Below are 15,514 nucleotides of genomic sequence, written 5' to 3'. Positions count from 1 at the left end.
CCTTTGTCCATCTCAACTCTCTCAGTGTCCTATTTAGGACATCTGGACAAGCTGACCCTATGATGACCCACTGTTACCTTGTCAATGCAATGTCTCTGCGTTGGGGACGCAACACAAATATTAATAATTTCCTTCCAAGATGGCTTCCTTCGGAATTGGGCCTTGTGGTGTCCTGTCTGTTGTGGAAATGATGGGAAGGAAATAATAAGCAGCAAATGGTTTGAGGTTTTCTCCCTCAGAGAGCAAAACGTTTCATTTCCTTTCTTGGGCTTCAGGTTTTGATGTGGAACCTGTCTTCTCCACCCCCTACTGTGTTCTGCTGGATGGCTGCCATTGATTGCCAAGCCTGTGGTTGTCATCAAAATTAGGTGTCTGAGAATGTAGAAATTGAGGTGATTTTAATTGCTTATTCTAAACTTCCTCAGAGGCTGATGTCTGTCATGCTGTGCACTCATCATACCTGACTGTTATTGGCCTGTGAGAGGTCCTTTCTCATTCATTTAGCAAAATGCGACGCAGTCTTTGTCTGGATGAGAATCCCTGCCTCTGTTGAAATGCAATGATTGTCTTTGACTCAAGTTTGGAAGTAATGGTGGTTGGTGCTCTTTGTAGTTTTCTCCACTTGAAATGATGATGTATTTTGAAAGTAGTATTTGAAAACTGAGACTGCGTTCACAGCTAAGTGTACAGATGAAATCTGATGTTTGTATTCCTCTGTCAAATCACTTGTAAGACTGTGCCAGAAAAGTAATTGCTCCCATCTTCTTTGTCGCTACAATCCCAACATTAGTGGTGGACTTCATAGACTGTGGCCTGACAATGTAAGGATGGGAAAAATACATGAGAACTCTTTAAAGAATGAGCCTTGTTTATGCCCCTCATCATTGTCAGCTCACCAGTTAACGCACTCCTGTGGTTGTTACCAAGACAACCACCTTGCTCTAAATGTACCATGTCAGCCACAGTGGATGGCTAGTGTTTCTATGGCGACGCAAACCTTCCAAAGTCCACATTTAATTCTGAGCCCTCTTGTTAAGTATTTCATAGCAAGGGGGCGGAAGGCAGCAATTATAAGAGATTGTGAATTGGGCAGGCTTGGAACAGGATACACTCACCCATGACGAAATTTAAGACTTTTTTTTTAATCATGTTGTCATCCTTGGTTTTAATAGCTACACATTTTTTAGGTCTTCTTTACCCTCCATATTTGTTGGACATGTGTCTGTTCTTTATGCCCGTCCCTCCTTTTTCACAAGCCATCTGTGCTTTTATATCATCTTCAAATGCAACGAAAATAGACAGTGTGAAGCTTCCAGTGGACAGTAGGGCTGGGCGATATGACGATATATATCGTGAGGACGATAGAAACGTGTCTATCGTGACCTTTCTCCTCTATCGTTTCTATCGTGATAAACTTATTTTTTCACTATTACAGCTAATATACATTTTAATATAATTTCACATCCTAATATAACATTTTGCTTTTCTTATTATGCAAACTCTAAGTTTATACAACTGTAAAAAAAGAATATGAAGATACATTTTAGAGAACGTGGTTTTGCGACACGACACCGCTTTACATTACGCTGCTTTGCATCATACGCTTGCGACATGATTGACGGTGAGAGCCCGCGAAATTGAATTCTGGTTTTAAAAAAAAATGAATAATGGACGCGCTGCAGGAAGGTGTAACTGTTACCACAGCCGCTGTTATACAATTGGGCATCGACACCCATTGCTAATGACAGCGTCATTACTTTATTGCAGCTGTGAAAATCAAGACATTACAGACGTGCAAATGCTGGGGTGGCCCATTCAAATCAACGGAACTTTTTTGAACATTTTGGAGAGCCGTATAATACGAGTATAATACAAGTGTAGCCATTTATTAGCAGATTCTGTTCCATTTTTCTCAATGATGGTCAAATAGTTGTAGTTTAAGATGCACTATTTCGTTAGTTTAGATTTCTTTTCAGTATTTCAAAAGTGAAGGAGCTGTGGGAGCACAAGAACAGTGAGCATCTAGCAGCGATTATCATAGACATAGCATATGTGTATATGTCTTTGGCGTTTATAGCTTAACTATCTAGATTCTAAGTAGCATGGAGGTTTTTTTTGGTACTCCACGTAGATCATAAACCCTTGAAGATAAAAATGAAATTGGTTGGGAAATGTAAACGCTAATATGCTTTTTATCCAGATAAAACGCAGCTCCATCGTTTACTTGCGTTTGTTTACAGGACCATCTTCACTGTTGCACCAACGGGCTGAAGCGGTCAATGGGGCGTATGTGTAATGGCCAACTTCTTAATTTTCTTATTTTTATACGTGGCCATATAAGAAAATGTTTTTCTCATCATTATTGCTATAGCATATGAACAAACATTGAAAAGAATTTGTTTTAATTAAATTAAACTTGATTTATCTTCTGAAAGTAGGCCTACATTAAAGAACCACTAAAAGTCACAAGCACTGGACTAAATGTCATGCACTTTGTTTTAATCTTACTATTTAAAGATTCAATGGAAACGTTCAGTACAATCTGCGTAATTGTGGTACAGGTCGTGATGGATCACACTTTTAAGTACACCCCTATCCAGTAAAGCAAGAGGGCATATCGTGATATATATCGCTATCGTGATATAAAATAATCCATATCGTGATATATGTTTTTTTCCATATCGCCCAGCCCTAGTGGACAGCACTTTTAATTGCTTGTCACATGGGCTGAAAAAGGCTCTTGTTGTACTGTATCTAGAGGAAGTTGAAATCTCATGGTATCAGGACTGTTGTGCATTCCTTAGTGTTCATTTTCCTGGGAAATGCCGCCCTCCCTTTTGTTGCTGTCAGAGGGATACGGTTTCTGATCAAACAGAGTTTCTAACCAGTGAAGTGCTGTCAGTCTTAATCATCAGGTCTGGCTTGCATGCGTGCAGCTGACCAGTGACACCAGCATAGTGCACTGTGGACCCAATCACTGTCTGACGACTGACTCCTTTCATTTCTTTATGAAAACTTCATTTTGTCTTAGCATTTGCACTGCAGGAAACTGACCTTTCTTATCAGGCCAACCAGAACTGGCATCAGAGGGTATTTATTACAGAACTGAGTTAGCTCTTGTGCAATCTCTCATTACCTTATGTAATGTCCACTTACACTTCGACCAAAACAAGTCTAGTTGAGCAAAGATGGAACAGGCAGATAGATCCACTAATGCCTTTGGACATTGATTTCTCCTCTGTCCTTGGAAATGGCAGTCTTGCAGTCACACTGACCTTACGGGACAGAAGTAGTAATCAGTCGACTGGGTAGAAATCCTATTGCATGTTTTAGGGTTGGTTTTACTATTTTAGTGAAATAAGCCTATTGGCATGCAAATGTGACACTTTTGTTGCTTGAAGTCAGTGCTGCATAGTAATGTATTTTTGCCTACTTACCATCTTTCAGAAAACTGGCATGAAGCTTGTTTCCCTTCGTCTTACTGAAACACCTTTTTCACATAGGATACTGTTGCTCAGGCTGTTCCTCTCTCTCTCTCTCTCTAACAGAACAGTGCCCACTGCCCAGTCCTTTTGTGTGGGGATTGAGTCATGGTGAGTTATCGTGTGAATCTAGCTCATGTTGGTTTTATGACCACCGTCGCCACTGCCTTCATATTTCAGAAAATTGGCCAAAGAGTCAGTCCTCTGGCACTCTGCCAGCTCGGCCACAACTCAGGAATCAGAGTGTAACTTTGGGGCACAGTTTGAGACGGCATTCCGACAAGTAAAGCTAGCGTGCAGTTTAAAGTCTTGTGAGTGTGTCCCGCAGGCTATTGTTTTTAAGACATCCTGAAATGGCATTTTTGTTTTGTGAAAACGCCATCAGAGATGTTATGTTGGTGAAAGTGTGGGATAGGTCAGGGTGCACAGTTGCGTCCCACTGCGGTGGCCCAGCGGGCTCTCCAGGGAGGTTAAGACCGCTCTAATAGATTACACAGAGTCTGGCTTGGATGCACTTGAAACCATGCTATCCAGACTCTCATAGGAAGGCCAATTCCAAGGCTCCTACCGAAGTGTTTCAAAGAAAAGGCACCTCCCCGCCTAAAAGCATAGCTCTATTTTCCAACCATAATCCCACTACACCCCAAGTGGAACATTTTGTTTGTAGTAGTGGGTTTATAGATATACAGTGCCTGACAAAAGTCTTGTCACCTATCCAAGTTCTAGGCACAACAGATGATAACTTGACTTGTAGTTGATCAATTGGAATCAGAAATGGCTTCTATGAGAGGCGAAGGCCTTTAGATTATGCTTATTATACCAACATAAAGTTGTGTATCATTAATTGAGTTTTATCATGTAATAAGGACAGACAGGTCAGATTGGGTTTGGACAAAAGTCTCGTCGCATACACAAAAATATTTTTTTTAATTTTTAATTTTACTTTGATAACACAAAAATGCTACAATAACATCAGAGCATAAAGTCATGGTGCCTTGGAAAAAACAAATAATATTGTGTATGACTCCCATGAGCTTGGAGGACTGCATCCATATGTCTCGGCAATTACTCAAATAACTAATTGATGAAGTATGGAATGGCAAAGAAAGCAGTCTTGCAGGACTGGTTTCATCTTCCAAGCCTCCTCCTTCATCCTACTTCAGACATGCTCAATAATGTTCTTGTCTGGTGATGGGCTGGCCAATCCCGGAGCACCTTGACTTTCTTTGGTTTCAGGAACTTTGATGTGGAGGCTGAAGTATGAGAAGGAGCGTCATCCTGCTGAAGAATTTACATTCTCTTGTGGTTTGGGATGTAATAGGCAGCAATAATCTCTTGATACTTCAGGCTGTTGATGTTGCCATCCACTCTGCACACCCATACTGGTTGTAACCCCAAACCATTTTTTTGCCAAAACGATAGACAGTGGAAAAGTGTCAGAAGGTTGATTTTTTTTTTTTCTGATGAATCATCCATTAAACTGCATTACGATCGCTACGAATACTGCAGAAGACCTGTTGAAACCCGCATGGACCCAAGATTCACCCAGAAAACAGTCAAGTTTGGTGGAGGAAAAATCATGGTTTGTATGGGGGTGTGCAAAAGATCTGCAGAGAGGATGGCAACATCAGCAGCCTGAAATATCAAGGGATTCTTGATGGCGATTACATTCCAAACCACAGGAGACGGCAAATTCTTCAGCAGGATGGCGCTTCTTCTCATATTTCGGCCTCCACATCAAAGTGGATGCAGTATGGATGCAGTCCTCCAAGCTCATCTGAGTCATATATGACTTTATGCTCAGATGCTATTGTAGCATTTTTGTGTTATCAAAGTAAAATTAAAAATTAAAAAAAATATTTTTGTGTATGCGACAAGACTTTTGTCCAAACCCAATCTGACCTGTCTGTCCTTATTACATGATAAAACTCAATTAATGATACACAACTTTATGTTGGTATAATAAGCATAATCTAGAGGCCTTTGCCTTTCATATGAGCCATTTCTGATTCCAATTGATCAACTACAAGTCAAGTTATTATCTGTTGTTCCTACAACTTGGATAAGTGACATGACTTTTGTCAGGCATTGTATATGGTATTGAGGTAAACACATCAGACATGCATTAGGAAAACAATCGCATAACAACCCATGGTTCAATCTGGAAAATACACATGCAGCAATCATGTGAAGGCTTCTCTTCCACATTTGCAGGGTGTTCCAGCCCGGAACCAAGAACTACATAGGGCACATCCTGGTGGGAAAGACACAGGTCTTTTATCTGTCCTTCACATGACTATATGCTATCAAAATTAATTTGAGGATGGTGCCAAAACTAGTTGCCTATAAATATATACCTGAAAAAGGTTTACATTTGTTGTATAGCGTTATATAAAATTAAAGTATTATTATTGTTATAATTATTATGATTATTACTTAAAGTTAACTAAACTTATATCCCAATTCATGTTGTGTGTGTGTGTGTGTGTGTGTGTGTGTGTGTGTGTGTGAGGGTCATCCTGTACTGTTCTGTTAGCTGTCCCCATATCCCCAGTGCTCTGTCACAGGTGGGGTTCCCAAACTCCCTGCTTGTTTTAGTAGAAGTCCATACCAGCAAGCTTCAAATGGTAATCACTCCTCTGTTTTGCTGACTGACTCACACACACAAACTCTTTTAGATTAGCAGATCCATCTCGTTCTTTTTAACTCACTCAATTATTTTCTACCTCTTTATTATCTCTCAGTAGCTGTCAGTTTACACAATTCTTGCCACCAAACTCAAAACTCTTCTCTGAAAGTCTGAATTTCAGCTTCCACCTCACCTTTGCCATCCAACCTGTTTTGAGCAGCGCCCGTAGAAGCGTGTGCATGTGTAAATAGATAGCCACCAGCTGCCTGTTGATTTCCGCCGCTCTCATTAGTCCCCCGCATGCCACCCTTATGTCCCTGCCAGGGTGATTCCACTGGCACCCCACTTGGCACCGGCTCTGCTGACGTAACGGCAGCGCATGCCGGAAACCACGGCTGTGCCCAGAGTCGCTACCTGATCCTCCCTCCCACCCTCGCATGCACGCAGGCGGAAGGCAGGAGAGGGCCAGCAGCAGGTCCTGCATATGTCACTCACCGTGCCAAAGGGCTCTGGCTCCTGGCAGGGCTTGGCGCTGCCCACAGGGACATGTGAAGGTATATTTCTCTCTTCCTCTGCCGCCTCTTGCCCTCCCCGCTCTGATCTGTTTTGCCCGCTGCCTGTGTCAGCAGTGAGGACACCGGCAGGAATGAGTCTTCACCTCTGTCAAACCCCAGTTTTTGGATTCACATTACATGCCATAGTGCCAAAGTCAGACCAACCGCCCTATTATAGACCAGTGGGGTAGGGTGTGTGTGTGTGTCTCTCTCTCTCTCTCTCTCCCCCTTCACCATTGTTAATGGTATATGGAAATCCTCCCAAGGTGTTGCCATCTGGAGAGATGAACCTGCAAGACCTGTTTATAAAGATATGCAGATGCTCTTCTCATAATTTCTAAGTCACTAAATCTCCTTTGCTTTCCACAAAGCAACTTGTTTGGCCAAGTGATGAGAACAAGTTTACTAAATCATTTGCATAATCTTTAGTATCCCTCTAGGCCTGTCAGTCAGGCTGACGTGATAGCTGTCTCAGCTCTCGGAGTGGCCATGTGGCCTGTTGTCATGCTGTGGGTGACACTCAATGGGAAATGGGAATCAATAAAACAGGCTCAGCAAAAGTGTGCGCTAATGGCTGTTTGTCTTACCATAGCCATATGGAGATGCTGAAACGTACTATAATGGAATAATGGAACACTCTGTGCTTCTCTCTCTCACACACACACACACACACACACACACACACTCTTACGCTCTATCACTCCCCCTTCACTGGGTGAATTTCCACTTTTAGTGCCTTTTACACAGTCACCATCGCTGCTCTTCATACAAGTTGTGTGATTTTTTTTTTAAAGTCTTTTCCACTACTGTAGTTATTCTAGCTAGCACGTAACAACAGTGCATTCATTTGAAGGGATAAGCTGTTTTTAGCTAGTTCTGTGGTCTGTTATAATAGAAATTGTAGTAGTTGCCTTGGACACAAATATTCCAAGCTTGTTGTCTCTACACACTGCTTCAAAAGACCTCATCTGCTTTGATATGACAGAGAGTGTGGTCGAAAGTGCTGTCTTTCCCTGAAATCTGTTTACAGTAGCAGATCTTTGATCCTGTAGTATGTCTGAGCTCATTAGTGCCCAATGCAAAGGAGGTGTTAAACAGAAGCTCCTCACAAAGCGACATGTTTTAAATGCCATGAGCATAGGAAAGCCACACTATGAGGCAGAGAGGGGATGGTGACCAGTAGTGGAATTACTAAAACACCGCTGTCTATGCTGATCTTATTCACACAACGCACACACTCCGTGTAGGAACATCAACACAGAGATGGATTCCGATGCTAGGAGAGCAACGGAGTATATGGGCTAATGGGATTACTCGTATCAGCACCTGTGTGATCAGAAATAACAGGATTACCAGGAAATTATCTCCCGGCGAGATGAGATTATGTCAAATGACAAGGGCCAGCAGGCCAGGAGAATCCCCTCTGGGCACAAGGGATCTCCCTCCTTTACAGAAGGCACATATGGCTGCCTCAACAGTGCATACGCCTTGTGTTTGCTTCATGTACTGTAGTTGTTCTTCCTTTGTGCCTATCATTTATGTGTTGTCTTGTTTGGACCAGGATCATGTTACACACAACATGTATTTCTGGTGATCAGCCTTAAATCATCACACACACAAAAAAAAAAAAACATTTCATGCACTGCTGATCACTGTTTACTTGGCCCACTGTAATATACAGCCGCGGAAAAAATTAAGAGACCACTTCAAAATTATCAGTTTCTCTGGTTTTACTATTTATTGGTATGTGTTAAAGTAAAATGTACATTTTTGTTTTATTCTATAACCTACTGGCAACATTCCTACCAAATTTCAAATAAAAATATTGTCATTTAGATCATTTATTTGCAGAAAAATGACAATTGGTCAAAATAGCAAAAAAGATGTAGTGTCTTCAGATTTCGAATAATGCAAAGAAAACAAGCTCATATTCATTTTTAAACTACACAATACTAATGCTTACACTTAGGAAGAGTTCAGAAATCAATATTTGGTGGAAAAACCTTGATTTAAAATCACAACTTTCATGTGTCTTGGCATGCTCTCCACCAGTCTTTCACATTGCCGTTGGGTGACTTTATGCTACTCCTGGCGCAAGAATTCAAGCAGCTCGGCTTCTTTTCATGGCTTGTGACCATCCATCTTCCTCTTGATCACATTTCAGAGGTTTTTGATGGGATTCAGGTCTCGAAATTGGGCTGGCCATGACAGGGTCCTGATCTGGTGGTACTCCATCCACACCTTTACTGGCCTGGCTGTGTGGCATGGAGCATTGCCCTGCTGGAAAAAACATTTCTCAGAGTTGGGGAACATTGTCAGAGCTAAAGGAAGCAAGTTTTTCTTCCGGGACAACGTTGTACTTTGCCTGGCTGAGGTTTGTAAAAGACCATAAGGATTGAAAAAAGCGGACTGGGGGGTCTTCTAGTTCGTCTTCTCTGATGAGTCCAATTTTCAGCTTTGCCCAACACATGGTCGTCTGATGGTTAGACGGAGACCTGGAGAGGCCTACAAGCCAGAGAGTCTTGCACCTACTGTGAAATCGGACTCATCAGAGAAGACGAACTTAGAAGAACCTCCAGTCCGCTTTTTCAATCCTTATGGTCTTTTACAAACCTCAGCCAGGCAAAGTACAACGTTGTCCCGGAAGAAAAACTTGCTTCCTTTTGCTCTGACAATGTTCCCCAACTCTGAGAAGTGTTTTTTCCAGCAGGGCAATGCTCCATGCCACACAGCCAGGCCAGTAAAGGTGTGGATGGAGTACCACCAGATCAGGACCCTGTCATGGCCAGCCCAATTTCGAGACCTGAATCCCATAAAAAACCTCTGAAATGTGATCAAGAGGAAGATGGATGGTCACAAGCCATGAAAAGAAGCCGAGCTGCTTGAATTCTTGCGCCAGGAGTAGCATAAAGTCACCCAACGGCAATGTGAAAGACTGGTGGAGAGCATGCCAAGACACATGAAAGTTGTGATTTTAAATCAAGGTTATTCCACCAAATATTGATTTCTGAACTCTTCCTAAGTGTAAGCATTAGTATTGTGTAGTTTAAAAATGAATATGAGCTTGTTTTCTTTGCATTATTCGAGATCTGAAGACACTGCATCAATTTTGCTATTTTGACCAATTGTCATTTTTCTGCAAATAAATGATCTAAATGACAATATTTTTATTTGAAATTTGGTAGGAATGTTGCCAGTAGGTTATAGAATAAAACTAAAATTTACATTTTACTTTAACACATACCAATAAATAGTAAAACCAGAGAAACTGATAATTTTGAAGTGGTCTCTTAATTTTTTCCGCGGCTGTATAACCGGGCATCTAATTTGTTTTTTACCTTGCATACTTTGGTATTTTGGTTTCGGTCATGTAGTGAACATAATCTCACTTTGTCTCTCTCTGTCTCTTTTCTTCTCTCTGCAGCTGTCCATTCCTGTCGTCCCAGCTTTCTCCGGCCATCCCTGTGATGGGAGGAGTGCTCTTCGGCTTTGTGATGGGCACGTTACTAAGGACCAGTTTCAGCGACCCAGGAGTCCTGCCCAGAGCCACACCTGAAGAGGCTGCCGACCTGGAGCGCCAGATAGGTCAGAGGTCATTCGCTCAAATTTATGCTCTTTCTCTGTCGAACCTTTTCTCTCGTCTGTCACATGGCCCCCTCTGGTCAAAGATCTCAAGTCAACGTCAAGCTTACCCTGCCTCAATAGTCTTTCATGTTTCTCTCTCTTCTCTTCTCTTCTCTTCTCTTCTCTTCTCTTCTCTTCTCTTCTCTTCTCTTCTCTTCTCTTCTCTTCTCTTCTCTTCTCTTCTCTCTCTCTCTTTCTCTCTCTCTCTCTCTCTTTGAATGAAGAGTCCATTTTATATGCACTACATACTATACTTCTTCACTTATCGGTGGCACCAGCCTAGTCTTCATCAAACATTTCTCAGTCCCATCTGAGCCGCAGCAGGTCTGCCTTGCTCTCCCACTCCCCGTCTGCGTGTCCTGATGACTGATATCAGGGGCAGCTCTAATGCCCCGTGTCAGCAGCTCGCTGCCCCACAGGACTCCGGGCCTTTTAAGCAAACATCAGAGCTGTCTAATTAATCTTATTAGTGGACTAAAAGCTTCTGGAAAGGCAAAGTTGTGCCGCTCAAAGGGTTCTTTTCTCTTTTTTTTTTCTTTTGCTGCAAGGGAGATGAGACGTGGGAGAAAAGCACTGGCCACACCAGCCATGCGAAATAAGTTATTAATCTCTGAGAGAGCCTCGGATAGACTAAAGAGTCATCGACCTACATCAGGAGTGCCTCCCACCAACCGTCCGCCTGGCCCTTTCTTCTCCAGCTAAAAGCTTTGTGTTTGTTTGTTTTTTTCTGTGCTCTAAGCGGACAGCGAGCCGTTCCTACGCTGGTCCAGCACATGTGCAGCACAGATGTAGACGGCCCTGAGGAGGGATGCCGACCGCACCTACCATGGACCATACTCTTCTCTCTGAGATGTGTCTCTGATGGTCTCTCTGATGGTCTCTCTGTCGTGCCTTTGGTGTTGTTTTTCCTTTTTTCTGGTCCTTAATGTTTTTCCGTTCTGTCTCTTCTTGAAGTTCCTCTTTCCTCTCTCTGTGTCTGGCTGGAGTGACACGAGTGTTGCACATTTAAAAACATCTGTTTGCTCTTACTTTGAGCCCAGAGCTGGCCTGTGCATAGTTCTCCTTATTGTTTTTTGTTTTTTTTGTCTTCTCTTCTTTCGTACTGCCTCCCTCTTTGGAGCCCCTCTCTGAAATTTCCAGTCGTACTTATTACCAGGTTTTCCACTTAGGCCAGGGGGATGTCTTTAAAAGGCTATGAGCTCTGTGGTTTGACCTGACACTCGAAAGGCCAGTTATGCCAAGTGTGCATTTGGCAGGAGGCAACCTGTGGACATAGAGTGTGTGTTAAGTCCCATTTACAGTTTCCCTTGCACCAACTGGGTATAGCAGTAAATCATATTTTAATGCTCTGAACTCACCTTCAGGTAGTTATAAGATGGAAATTCATGGAAAGGTTAGGTCTCATTTTGTAGGACGCTTTACGTTTGGCAAGTGTAATTTACTGGTTTTACATCTGACAGGGAGCAAGGTTTGTGAAAGTGTAGATTGATAGGGGTTGATTTTCTGGTCTTTTCCACATTTTTCAAAAATGTCAAAAAAAAAATGGCCTGTCAGAAAAAAAATGCTATTGGTATGGCTAACATTCTTTCCACAAAATCCCCTCTGCAGCTGGGACGATAACGTTATCTGACCTTGAAAATAAAATGTTTCTCAGACCTGCTGCTGTAAAGTAAGTATCCAGTAAAAGACTTCTTGTGCCTAAACCATGCCGTTCGTGTCTTGCTCTTGGCCGATTTCACTTTTTTAATCAGTAAAGTAGTCTATGCTAAAAACAAGCTTGGAATATAAAAGAAATAATGATTTGTAATAAGGATTTATTGGTGCACTTATGCAATAAGTTGCAACAGTTTGACACTGCACATTTAACAAATAGCAATGCATATTTATTCTATTAAAATAAGACCAAAGAATTCAGTCTGAATTAGTTGTTATTTAAACACCTGTGCACTAGATTAACCTTCAGCTCACTTGAGCTTGCACTTTATGTTGGAAACCTTGTGGCAAAGCTGAAAATGCCCATTTGCCATTTCTGCAAATTTCACAGCTGCATTACTTTAAAATGAGGACTGTTTCTTTTAAATGACCCGGTAGAATCTTTGTAAAGTTCTTCATACTTGTGATGGACCCAGATTGGTTTATTTGTTAACTAGCCACTGCATTCAACACCAGCTTTCAAAGTTTGTAAATCACCTTTTGCAATATGCAGTGACAGAATGCATCACCCTGAAACCGCTCTGTTTACATTCCTTTCTATGCCTACTTCTAGGTTTTGGTGTAGTACATTGTTACAAAGCAGGACATAGCTAACCCTACTCTTGCGGTGTATGCCTATACCTAATAGTTTTAGAAATAAAAACAAGGCACCTGATCCCAGATGACTAGGCAGGCATGCATGGGTGTTGGAAGTTGCTTGCTTTCTTAATATCCCATTCTACAGATGCACACAATGTGCTCATGGTGTTGACTGTCACCATAATCAGTAATCATTACTCACCTGCTGTTAGTGTAAGGAAAGGTTGTTTGTTGAAGGACAAATTCCCACTCCCAAGCAAATCAATTATCAACTGTGTATATGTTCCTATGACAACCTGCAGTGTCTTTGAGTATTTTTTTTTTTCATTCACTTCACATGTTTGCCTTGTAGGGAAAATACCTATGCCCAGCATGCTGAAAGCTGCCTTCTACAACCAGTTTTATGTGATTTTTTTTTCCTCTTTGAACTGTGTTACATTTTGTGTTTGTGGCTAAAGGCTTGCACCAAACAACCCTTATTCCAGCCTGTGTGTGTTTGTTTCTGTTAAGCCAGTGCTTTTTTTGAAATATATTTATTTAGGGAGAAAAAAGCCCTGACCATAGCAAGTCAGGTTTCAAGTCCAGCTTTGGGATCAGACTAAGCGTTGCAGAATGACTAAATATAGGCATGTTTTGTCCAGGAGCTGAAACAGCAGTGGACTTGTGGAGGTGGTCATGGGGCGTGATATGCTCCCCTCTACATTCACAGCAAAACGGAAGGAAGGAATTCTCTGTGTATTTTTGCTGGACGCACCCCACCCTTTCGTTTACGGCATGACCCGGCGGTTGGGCAGCTGGCCAGGAGCAGGATGCCCGCTCTCGGGCTGGTTTGCTTCCTCCTATGAGCGCGTGCTCGTTTGATTTACTCAATTGCATGTAGAGCAGATTTCATGCCTCGGGCATAGCACCCCACAGGGGAACAAATCAAGAATCAGATGGGGAAAATTCTAACTGTTGCAACTGTTGAAACCTCTTTTTAATGCTTCAGTTTCTCTCTCATAGACACTCATGACATTCACCATCGTGCTTTAAATGTAGTCGCCAGACACAGCTGATCAGCAGTGGATGTGATTAATGTGGCACGTAGCTCACATTCCCAGAAACCTCATGAATAAGTGATGCTGTTGTCTGAAAGCAAAGGCTTGCACTTGTCTCATGTTTATCACTACCATTGATTTTTCACTTGACGTTTAGAACTACTGACTGGAATGATGATATCGCTTCCCATAATGCGAGATGTGAAAGAATGGCGAACACTGTGTAATGGAGGATTACTGCAAACACGCACACAAACAGCCGCTCATATCACTTACAGTAAGAGATAAAGGCCTGTGCATGAGATGTTGATGTTGTTCTTGTCCTCCAGTGATGTGATGGATTGTGTGTGACCCAGCGGAAAGCAGCAGCTGTTCATGTGCAGGTGCTGTGTAGTAGGATGGCTAATGCAGCATGAAGTAGAAATCAATGCCACACACACACACACACAAGCATAGAAGGATGCAGGGAATTTTTTTTGTTGATGACCAAAATTTCAATTTAGGTTCATCAATGGGGAACATGTTCTCAAGGCCAGTTTAATTATTTTGCAGTTAACACTGAACAAGTACATTTTGTGATCTGATTGAATGAGGTCTTCACATTCTCTCCCATGACTATGAGAATGCCAAAAGGGAAGAGAAGATCCATTGGAAATGAGTTTCACATCCTCCGTCTACAGTGGCCTTCCGATCCCTATTTCCACTAAGGCACCTCTTCCTCACCAGTGCCTCACTTAAATGTCACCATGGCAGAGTAGACTCCTCCAGCAGCATAGAAACAGAGATGGTGGTAATAGATCCTGGACTTGAAAAGGACCGTAAGGGAATCGGAAGCTTTGCTTTTGGGAGGTGTTGACTAGGCCTATATTTTTAATTAACATCAAGTTGTAGGGCAAAACAGTTATATTGAGATGGTAGAAGATGTGCTTCTTGCCTTCTGTTTTGTAAATCACGAACACCCATATCCACTCATAAAAACCCAGTCACACCTCGTCAGTGTGAAGGAGCTGGCAGGCAGCATCTCAGGATCTCTTTCGTCTGCACCGGGAAAACAGACACCTGAAACAAATGCTTTTAATTGCAGACTAGCCTTGCAAAACAAATTGACTTTATTGTCAGAAATTGCCGTACAGCTTGTCGAGACCTTCTGCAATTTCACTCAAGAAACAGGGAATAAAAGTGTCCCTCTGTGCCGCCCCTGGCAGTCGTGGCTGTCACCGGAGAGGATGTGGTTAGGTGAGGTTTCCTGCCAACCCCGGAACGGGGTTTCCTGGGTGTTTGTCAGCAGGCCAGGAACGGAAATGAGATGCATACCAGCTTGAGCCTTCACTCTTAAGACCTTGTTACATTGTGTGCTTGCAGTAAGGGGACGTAGAAGTGGCAGAATAGAGGTTTAAGACACAAAGAAGAAATGAAGGGGAAGATTGAGAGAGAGAGAAGCAGGTGCATTACTCCAGGGAGTTCACCAAAGGTTAACAAAAAAAATAACGGATTTATAAATAGCAAGTTTAGCCATGGCAGTAGTAGATTAATATTGTCTTGTCTGGCTTCCTTCTGTTTGTATCCAGGATTCCAACGAAGAGGGGATATTTGGCATCCTGTCTTCATAACCTTGTTTTTTCTTTAAAGGAAATATTAGATGTTATAGTCCAGGGGTGCCAAGATGTCGAAGGCATACATAAACTAATTATGTCCCTGGGCAAGGCGCCACCCTTTCCTGCATGTGATTGATCGTTCTTTTGGTAGACAGAGCTAGGAAGGAGACTTTGGCCAGCATTGGTCCAGTCCAGTTGGAAGATTGCGCTTATATATAACCTTTCTAGAGTTGTTCCGCTAGTCAGGAGAAACCCCAAAAAAGCCCTGTTTCGTGTATTTGTGCTAGGACTTGTGCAAGGG

The 15,514-nt window shown here is 42.3% G+C and overlaps 1 protein-coding gene across 1 annotated transcript in view; it reads left to right on the top strand.

The window, feature by feature from the left end:
* The window catches only part of LOC308374577 (palmitoyltransferase ZDHHC14-like), a 55,164-nt gene that overhangs the window by 14,124 nt on the left and 25,526 nt on the right, over positions 1 to 15,514 (top strand). The window contains exon 3 of the mRNA XM_080850377.1: positions 10,090 to 10,250. Within this exon, the coding sequence (XP_080706503.1) occupies positions 10,090 to 10,250 (161 nt within the window). The remainder of the gene's footprint in view (positions 1 to 10,089; positions 10,251 to 15,514) is intronic.

The sequence above is a fragment of the Sprattus sprattus genome (assembly GCF_963457725.1).
Source record: "Sprattus sprattus genome assembly, chromosome: 13".
Lineage (NCBI taxonomy): Eukaryota > Metazoa > Chordata > Actinopteri > Clupeiformes > Clupeidae > Sprattus > Sprattus sprattus.
This window is presented reverse-complemented; position numbering and strand designations above follow the sequence as displayed.